An 11044-nucleotide genomic window follows, 5' to 3' on the forward strand; every position below is an offset into this window, starting at 1 on the left:
GATACTATACATAGAAAATCTTAAAGATGCCACCAGAAAACAAGAGCTCATCAATGAATAGAATAAAGTTGAAGGATACAAAATTAATATACAGAAATCTATTGCATTTCTATACACTAACAACAACCAGAAAGAGAAATTAAGGAAACAATCCCATTTACCATCACATCAAAACCAATAAAATACCTCGGAATAAACCTACCTAAGGAAGTAAAAGACCTATACTCAGAAAACTGCTAGACATTGATGAAAGAAACTGAAGACAACACAAACAGATGGAAAGATACACCGTGTTCTTGAATTGGAAGAATCGATATTGTCAAAATAACCATACTACCCAAGGCAATCTACAGGTTCAGTGCAATCCCTATCAAAATACCAATGGCATTTTTCACAGAACTAGAACAAATAATTTTAAAATTTGTATGGAAATACAAAAGACCCCAAACAGCCAAGAAAATCTTGAGAAAAAGAACAGAGCTGAGGAATCATGCTCCTTGACTTCATACTACAAAGCTACAGTAATCAAAACAGTATAGTATTGGCACAAAAACAGACACATAGGGCTTCCCTGGTGGCGCAGTGGTTGCCAGTCCACCTGCCAATGCAGGGGACACGGGTTTGTGCCCCGGTCCGGGAAGATCCCACATGCCGCGGAGCGGCTGGGCCCGTGAGCCATGGCCGCTGAGCCTGCGCGTCCGGAGCCTGTGCTCCGCAATGGGAGAGGCCACAACAGTGAGAGGTCCGCGTACCGCAAAAAAAAAAAAAAAAAAAAAAAAAAAACCAGACACATATATCAATGCAACATGATAGACAGCCCAGAAATAAACCCACACACTTAAGGTCAATTAATCTGCAACAAAGGAGGCAAGAATATACAACAGAGAAAAAACAGTCTCTTCAACAAGTGGTACTGGGAAACCTGGACAGCTACATGTAAAAAAACAAATTTGAACATTCTGTAAACTCAGGGCTTCCCTTGTGGCGCAGTGGTTGAGAGTCCGCCTGCCGATGCAGGGGACACGGGTTCGTGCCCTGGTCCGGGAAGATCCCACATGCCGTGGAGCGGCTGGGCCCGTGAGCCATGGCCGCTGAGCCTGCGCATCCGGAGCCTGTGCTCCACAACGGGAGGGGCCACAGCAGTGAGAGGCCCGCGTACCGCAAAAAAAATAAATAAATAAAAAAATAAACTCAAAATGAATTAAAGACCTAAATGTAAGACCAGATACTATAAAACTCCTAGAGAAAAATATAAGCAGAACACTCTTTGACATAAATCACAGCAATAATTTTTTGGATCCATCTCCTAAATCATAGGAAATAAAAGCAAATAAACAAATGCAGTCTAATTAAATTTAAAAGCTTTGGCACAGCAAAGAAAACCATTGACAAAGCAAAAAGACAACCTACTGAATGGGAGAAAATATTTGCAAATGATATGTCTAATAAGGGATTAATATGCAACACATATAAACAGCTCATACAACTCAATATAAAAAAACACTACCTGATTAAAAAATGGGCAGAAGAACTGAATAGACATTTTTTGAAAGAAGAAATGCAGATGGCCAAAAGGCACATGAAAAGATGCTCAACATTGTTAATCATCAGGGAAATGCACATCGAAAGCTCATACCTGTCAGAATAGTTATCATGAAGAACACAAGTTACAAATGTTGGCGAGGATGTGGAGAAAAGGGAACCCTCCTACACTGTTAGTGGGAATGTAAATTGGTACAGCCACTATGGAAAACAGTATGGCAGTTTCTCAAAAAACTAAAAATAGAACTACCATATGATCCAGCAATTCCACTCCTGGGTGCATATCCGAAAAAACCAAAAAACACTAATTCAAAAAGATACATGCACCTCAATGTTCATAGCAGCATTATTTGCAATTGCCAAGATATGGAAGTCACCTAAGTGTTCATCATTAGATGAATGGATAAAGAAGACGGGAGATTTTATATATATATATATATATATATATATATATATTATATATACACACACATATATATACACACATACACACACACACACACACACACATATATGCATGCAATGGAATACTACTCAGCCATAAAAAAGAACAAAATTTTGCCATTTGCAGCAACATCGATGGACTCAGAAGTCATTATGCTAAGTGAAATAGGTCATTCAGAAAGACAAATGCTATATGATATCACTTATATGTGAAATCTAAAAAATTTTTAAACTAGTGAATAAACAAAAAAGAAGCATATTCACAGATACAGAAAACAAACTAGTCATTACCAGTGGGGAGAGGGAAGGGAGGAGCAATATAGGAGTAGGGGATTAAGAGGTATAAACTATTAGGTATAAAATAACTACAAGGATATATTGTACCACATGGTGAATATAGCCAATATTTTATAACAACTATAAGTGGAGTACAACTTTTAAAAATTGTGAATCACTATATTTTACACCTGTAACATATAATATTGTACAGCAACTGTACTTCGAAAAAAGTACAAAAAAAAAAGAAAATATTAATGGCTTGGAAATTAAGCAATATACTTCAGGATAGCCCTTGGGTCAAATTTTTTAAATGACAAAAAAAATTTTTTAAATGACAAAAAAAATTAGGAAATGTTTTATACAAAAGGATAGTAAAAATATAACTCATTAAAACTGTGGAATGCAATTAAAGTAGTGCTTAGGGGAAAAATCATAGCCTTAAATGCATATTTTAGAACAGAAAAAAGTCTTGAAATCCATGATCTAAGTTTCCATCTCAAGAAACTAAAAAAAGAACAGCAAATCAATCCCAAAGAAAATAGGAGAAAATTAATAATAAAGATGTGATCCAAAATTAAGAGAAAACTGCAAAGCTAAAACTGGTTCTTTGATGAGATCAATTAAATAGATAAACACCTAGCAAAACTGTTCAAAGACACACATGCACACAAATATTCATAATCAGAAACTGTGACAGACTTTTCAGACATTATAAAGAAATAATAGCTTATTATAGACAACTTTAAGCCAATTATTTATATCATTTAAATGAACAAATTCTTTGAAAAACACAATTTATCAAAGCTGACAATAGAAGGAATAGAAAATCTGAATACTCCTATATCTATTAAAAATTGAATCTGTTCTTTAAAATCTTTCCAACACAATGCTGAAGCAGAACAAAACTGGAGGACTGACAACTTCAACTTATTATAAAGCTACCAAAATCAAGACAATGTGGTAATGTTAAAAAATAGACAAGTAGATCAATGGAATAGAATAGAGACTCAGAAATACCAACACAAATATAGTCAACTGATCTTTGAAAAAAGAGCAAAGGCAATTCAATGGAGCAAAGACAGTCTTGTCAACAAATTGTACTGGAACAACTGGTCATCCACATGCAAAAAAAAAAAGGATCATAAATGTAAAACCCAGATCCATAAGACTTCTAAAAGATAACATAGGATAAAATCTAAGTTTGGTGATTAATTCTTAGACATAACACCAAAAGCATGGTCCATAAAAGAAAAAAATTGATAAGTTGGACTTCATTAAAATTAAAAACTTCTCTGAGAAAGATACTGCTAAGAGAATGAAAAGACTGGCCACAAATTGGGAGAAGATATTTGCAAAGCACATATCTGATAAAGGACTTGTACCCAAAACATAAAACAGACTCCTAAAACTCAACAATAAGAACACCCAATTAAAAATGGGCAAAAGACCTGAAGGGACACCTCACCAAAGAAGACATACAGACGGCAAATAAACATATGAAAAGATATTCAATATCACATGTCACTAGAGAATTGCAAATTAAAACAACAGTGAGATATCACAACTCACCTATCAGAATGGCCAAAATCTAAAACACTGATAACACCAAATGCTGGTGAGAATGTACAGCAACAGGAACTCTCAATCAGTGCTGGTGAGAATGCAAAAATGGTATAGCCACAATGGAAGACAAGTTGTCAGTTTCTACCAAATTTTTACCATACAAGCCAGAAATCATGCTTCTTGGTATTTACCAAAATTAGCTGAAAACTTATGTCAACACAAAAATCTACCCAGGAATGTTTATACCAGTTTTATTCATAACTGCCAATCTTGGAAGCAACCAAGATGTCCTTCAACAGATAGTGAATGTATAAACAAATTGATACATCCCCACAATATAATATTATTCAGAAAAAAAAAAGCTATCAAGAAACAAAAAGACATACAGTAACATAACGGACATTGCCAAGTGAAAGAAGTCAATTTGAAGAAGCTACATACTGTTATGATTACAACTATAGGACATTCTCAAAGGCAAAACTATAGAGACAGTAAAAACCAAGTGGTTGCCAGGGGCTTGGAAGGAGGGAGGGATGCGTAGGTGGAGCACAGGGGATTTTTTTTAGGACTGTAAAACTATTCTGTAAGATACTGGAATAGTAGATACACAGTATTATATATTTGTCAAAATCCATAGACCTGTACAACACAAACAGTGAACCCTGATGAAAACTGTGGACTTTAATAATAATGTATCAATATCAATTGGTCCACCAATAGTAACAAATGTACCACACTAATGCAAGATGCCAATAATAAGGGAAACAGTATATAAGGAAAGGGGATGTATGGGAACTCTGTACCTTTTACTTAATTTTTCTGTAAGCCTAAAATCATTCTAAAAAATAAAGTCTACTAATTAAAAACAAAACACAACAAAATAAAAAACCTTCTCAAAAGAAAATCTGAGACACAGGTTTCAATGGAGAATTCTTCCAAACATTTAAGAAAGAAATAACACAGTCTCATAACATTTTTGTATCAAATAGAAAAGAAAAAAGGGGGGAACACTTCCCTACCATTTTATCAGGCCAGTATAACCTTGATATAAAACTTGTTAAAGACATTACAAAAAAGGAAAATTACAGACCAATCTTTCTCACTGACATAGATTCAATCCTTCAGCACTTACTATTGGACTTCTGCTAATGCATAGGATGTGGACAGCCGGAATAAGGAACATCACTCCCACCCTAACAATGAGAAAAAGTGGTATAATCTACAAAATCATAACTTTTCAACTCACCATAAAACTGAAGTTTTAAGACAATCAAGTGAACTAAATTCCAAAGAGTAACGAGCCCCTCTAAAGACAGATGGGACTCCAAACTTTCATATTTGGCAAAGCACAGGAGGAAAAAGAGGCTACCGAAGAATTCAGCTAAAATTGTGAACTGTTATTGATGAGATGTGGGCTAGCATGTCAGTTGAGAAACACTGGGAGCTCAAAACCCAAGGGGAATTCACACTCACTTGCATGCTCTCTTCCATAGGTCTCCATCAGGACGGAGAGCAGGAACTGCAGAGAGCCCCCTTCTGTGGCACAGGTGTGCAAGAAAGGATAGGCTACCACTACAAAACAAGCATGCAACCATGCCACCTTGCCCAAACTCTCCTCTCATTTGAGGAAGAGGCCTTAAACCTCTGAGGGAGGCAATAATTTGTTGCTTCTGGGGGTGAGATAGATACAAAAACTGTCTTCCTCGCGGAAACATAAGAAAACTCTCACGGGCCCCAAATCCTGTACCAGTACATAGCAGAGGTAAGCCACAACTAGGAAGAGGCAGGAATCTCTCTTTCACGCATTATTTGCCACAAGGCAAAGTTTGGCTGCCAAAAGCAGAAGAGAAAGGAACATTGTCAAAGACCCACTCCCAAGGCACCTGGACTGAGACAGGACCAGGAGGACAGAAAACGCCTGTATCTACCATGAGTTTAGGACTGAGTAACAAACAACAGACTACTGCTGAGGAAGGGATCAGAGCATAGAGAGAGACCTCCCTCTGTGGCACAGGCAAACGAGACAAATGAAAACTGAGGATACAGACACTGAGAAAAACCCTCCAGTACCCCAGGACTATTTCTAAGCACAAAGTTACAGCAGCCCACTGAATTTGAAGCCTGCGGTACACTGAAGCTAATGACAGTAATAACAAAACTCAAGCCTAGCTTGGCTCCTGACTGTACTGACTGAAGCCTCCATACTCAGTAAAGATATAGAATACTTGAACAAAATTGTCAATATACTTGACCTAATTGACATGTAGAGTACAGTAACAGCAGAATGCTCATGCTTTCCAAGGGCATGTGGAACACTCAACAAGATAATCTGAATGGCCTCACACATGTTTTAAAAATTAAATTCTTTATTAAAAAATGTTCCCGTGGGCTTCCCTGGTGGCGCAGTGGTTGAGAGTCTGCCTGCCGATGCAGGGGACACGGGTTCGTGCCCCGGTCTGGGAAGATTCTACATGCCACGGAGCGGCTGGGCCCGTGAGCCATGGCCGCTGAGCCTGCGCGTCCGGAGCCTATGCTCCGCAACGGGAGAGGCCACAGCAGTGAGAGGCCCGCATACCACAAAAAAAAAAAAAAAAAAAAAAAAAAATGTTCCCGCAAAGAAAACTCCAGCCCCCAATAACGTTATTGGGAATTCTACCAAACATTTAAGGAGAAAATAATATCAATTCTATACAAATTCTTCCAGAAAACAGGAGACAAGGGAACACTTCTCAACTCAATTATAGAGATCAGCATTACCTGATATCAAATCTAGACAAAGATGTTAAAGTAAAACTATAAACCAATATCCTTTATAAAAATACTCACAAAATCTTCAACAAAGTATTAGCAAATTGAATCAAGAACTATATAAGGACAATGCATTATAGCCAAGTAGAATTTATCTTAGGAATGCAAAATTGGTTCAACAATCAAAACCAAATAGTATTATTCACCATATCAACATATATTAAAAAATCACATGAGCATCTCTCCAGATACAAGAAAAGTATTTAACAAAATTCAACATCAATTAGTAATAAAACACTCAGAAAACCAGGAATAGAAGAGAGCTTCTTCAACCTAACAAAAAGCATCCATACAACATTGCACTGGTGTCACTAGCCAGTGTAACAAGGCAAGAAAAAGAACTAAAAGGCACACTGATTGGAAAGGAAGAAGTAAAACATCTTTATTCGCAAATGACACATATACTTGGAAAATACTAAGCAATCTACAAAAACGGTACTATAACTAACAAGTAAGTTTAGTAAGTCCCCAGGATACATGGTAAATATACAAATATCAATTTTATTTCTGTATACTAACAACAAGTAATTGGAAACTGAAATGAGAAAAAAAGTCAGCATGTTAATAGTATCAAAAAAACATGAAATACTTGGGGAAAATCTTAATAAAATATGTGCAATATTTGTGCACTTAACTATAAAACAGTGATGAGAGAAAATGCAGATAAGAATAAATGGAGACACAAAGCATGTTCATTGGCCAGAAAATTCAATACTGTTAAGATGTCAAGTCTCCCCAAATTGATCTCTACATTCAACATAACCCCAATACAAATCCCAGTAAGCTTTTTGTAGTAATTTACAAGATGATTCTAAAATTCATATGGCAAAGCAAAGTACCTAGAGTAGTCAAAACAATATTGAAAAAGAGAAACAAAGTTGCATGACTAATTACCTGATTTCAAGACTTACTATAAAGTTATAAAAATCAAAATAGTGTGGTATTAGCATAATAATAGACAAATAGATCGATGGAACAGAATAGAGTCAGAAATATTCGTGCATGCACGCGTGTGCGCGCGCGCGCATGTGTGTGTGTATACTAAATCAATTTTCAGCAAAGGTGCCAAGAAAATTAGTGGAGAAAGGATAGATTTGTCAACAAATAAGTACTAGAAATAGGTATGGTATTGGACATACACATGCAAAAAACAACAACAACAAAAAGCTTTACATTACATCATATATAAAAATTGACTTAAAATGGATTCTAGATCTAAATGTGCAAGCTAAAACTAATAAAACTTCTAGAACAAAACATAGGAGAAGCTTTTTTTTCTTTTCTTTTTTTTAAACATATGGAATTTATCGTTTTCTGGTTTTTCCTCCTGACATGATACCATTTATTTTTTTTAATTTTTTTTAACATCTTCATTGGAGTATAATTGCTTTACAATGGTGTGTTAGTTTCTGCTTTATAACAAAGTGAATCAGTTATACATATACATATGTTCCCATATCTCTTCCCTCTTGCATCTCCCTCCCTCCCACCCTCCCTATCCCAACCCTCTAGGTGGTTACAAAGCACTGAGCTGATCTCCCTGTGCTATGCGGCTGCTTCCCACTAGCTATCTACTTTACGTTTGGTAGTGTATAAATGTCCATGCCACTCTCTCACTTTGTCACAGCTTACCCCTCCCCTTCCCCATATCTTCAAGTCCATTCTCTAGTAGGTCTGTGTCTTTATTCCCGTTTTACCCCTAGGTTCTTCATGACCTTTTTTTTTTTTCTTAGATTCCATATATATGTGTTAGCATACAGTATTTGTTTTTCTCTTTCTGACTTACTTTGCTCTGTATGACAGACTCTAGGTCCATCCACCTCACTACAAATAACTCAATTTCGTTTCTTTTTATGGCCGAGTAATATTCCATTGTATATATGTGCCACATCTTCTTTATCCATTCATCTGCTGATGGGCACTTAGGTTGCTTCCATGTCCTGGCTATTGTAAATAGAGCTGCAATGAACATTTTGGTACATGACTCTTTTGGAATTATGGTTTTCTCAGGGTATATGCCCAGTAGTGGGATTGCTGGGTTGTACGGTAGTTCTAGTTTTAGTTTTTTAAGGAACCTCCATACTGTGGAGAAACTTTTTGAGACCTTGGGGGAGGCAAAGATTCTTAGGCAGGGCACAAAAAGCACAAATCATGAAAGAAATTGATAAAAATGTATGTCTTCAAAATTCTAAATTTCTGCTCTTTGAAAGACCCAGTTAAGAAAATGAAAAGATAAACCACAGACTGGGAGAAAGTATTTGCAAGCTGCATATCTGATAAGGGACTTATGCCATATATAAAGAATCCTTACAATTCAACAATATGAGAACAAACACAATTTTTTTTAATAGGCAAAAGATTTGAACAGACTACTTCACCAAAGGAGATATAAACATTTGATAAGATGCTCAATATCTTTAGTCATTTGGCAAATGCAGTTAAAGCCACAATGGGATATCATTATGCTCCTACTAGAGGAGTGTAATTATAAATAAAAATTAATTAATTAAAAACTGACATCAAGCACTAGCAAGGATGCAGAACAATCCTCATAACTGCTGGTGGAAATGCAAAATAATACAGCCACTTAGGAAAAGTTTGGCAGATTCTTATAGACATACACTTACCATACAACTCAGCAATTCCACTCCTAGGTATTTATCCAAGAGAAAAGAAAACTAAAAACCAAAACAAAGGGCTTCCCTGGTGGCGCAGTGGTTGAGACTCCGCCTGCCGATGCAGGGGACACGGGTTCGTGCCCCGGTCCGGGAAGATCCCACATGCCGCAGAGCGGCTGGGCCCATGAGCCATGGCTGCTGAGCCTGCGCGTCCGGAGCCTGTGCTCCACAACGGGAGAGGCCACAGCTGTGAGAGGCCCGCGCACCGCAAAAAAAAAAAAAAAAACCTATACCAGAAAACATGTATTAGCTTTACTCATAATCTCTATAAACAGAAACAACCCATGGCTCTATAACCAAAACTGCCCAGCAACCAATGAATGGATAAACAAATCGTAGTACATACATCCAAACAATGAAATATTACTCAACAATAAAAAGGAACAGAACTACTGAAATACCAACACCACGAATGAATTTCAAAAGCATTATGCAAAATGACAGAAACCAGGCACAAAATTTTACATACTGTATGATTCCATTTATCACATTCACAAAAAAAAGGGAAAGATCTGATCAATCTCTGCATCCAGAGAACTTAGCATATTAGAAAATACTCGATAAACGCCCAGTGGACGGTTAGACGGGCAATCATTGCAGGGAGGGTAGAGTGCAAGAAGGTGATATATAGACGCGAAAACCAAAATGTACCTGGGGGCTCAAACCCACCTACAGGATGGAAAAAGTTGTCCAACCTACCTCCACTGACGCCAGCAGCTTAAAAAATTAGACCCTGTAAAGGACTACAGTATGAATGAATAGCCTCAGCGGTTCTCTGGCCTGAAGAAAGGCGTGACGTGCCCCACCTTTCTTTAAAAAAAAAAAAAAAATCTATTACTCTCACGTCCGAAACTGAGCAAGTGGAGCTTACACCTGGAAGGGAGGCTTTTCCCTGCCCAGGAGCGGAGCTGGAGAGACCCGAGGCGGGCTTCGGCTTAGGTCAGCGGGGTGCAGAAGGAGGCCGAAGCACTGCCACGGCCCCGCTGGTCTCCATCCCTTCCCACTCAGCCTCACTTACCCAGGCCTGCCGTTCCAACTGAGCGTACAAATTGGAGCCCTTGAGCTTTTGGACTATCTGGGCAATAATGAGAGCGAGATCCGACTCCTCCTGCAACATTTCCCCTGTCCTAGCCCGCCAAGCAGCGGGGGCAGGCCGCTAGCGGGGAGAGAACCGGCTACGTACGAGGTCCCAATCAGGGCCAGTGACACTTCTCGGGGACCTTATTACGCAGGGACTCCTCCAGCGGGCGTTACCAAGCAACTGCCGGGCCGTGTGTCCGTTCCTCTCTGGTCCCCCCCACGCCTGAAGGTTCCAGCCCCTGCGTTCCGCTGGCAGAAAACGACCTGCGGGGTGGGGGGAGGGGAGTAGCTTTTCACTCCATTGTTCCTGCTTGGTCTGTTGTTGAAAGGCAAGAGGAGGAGCTCTCTCCTCTAGAGCCACAGCGCCTCTGATGCACCAGGGGAAATCAGAAAGTTGTGTATTTTGTGTTTTATTATAAAGGAAAATAATAGGAAAATATTGTAAAGGAAAATAATAACCTTCCAATCTCTACAGAAACAGGGCAGTGCACACAACGACATGGCAAATGACTTCCAAAAATTATGAGGCTGTGATGCTAGCCGTGTGAACTTGGGCGAGGTGCTTAAATTTCAGAACTCAGTTTCCGCCTTAGTAAAATAATACCCAGTTGACAAGATGCTCTGATGATTAGCTGAGGTAACAATTGTGA

General features: G+C 38.3%; 1 protein-coding gene across 1 annotated transcript in view; it reads right to left on the reverse strand.

Moving 5' to 3' along the window:
• TBC1D19 (TBC1 domain family member 19) overlaps positions 1-10517 on the reverse strand; it is a 153552-nt gene extending 143035 nt beyond the window's left edge. The window contains exon 1 of the mRNA XM_060147328.1: positions 10333-10517. Coding sequence (XP_060003311.1) covers positions 10333-10431 — 99 coding nt within the window. The 5' untranslated portion in view covers positions 10432-10517. The remainder of the gene's footprint in view (positions 1-10332) is intronic.
• Between the last annotated feature and the right edge of the window lie 527 nt (positions 10518-11044).

This window comes from Lagenorhynchus albirostris, chromosome 4 (assembly GCF_949774975.1).
Source record: "Lagenorhynchus albirostris chromosome 4, mLagAlb1.1, whole genome shotgun sequence".
In the NCBI taxonomy this organism is placed as follows: Eukaryota; Metazoa; Chordata; class Mammalia; order Artiodactyla; family Delphinidae; genus Lagenorhynchus; species Lagenorhynchus albirostris.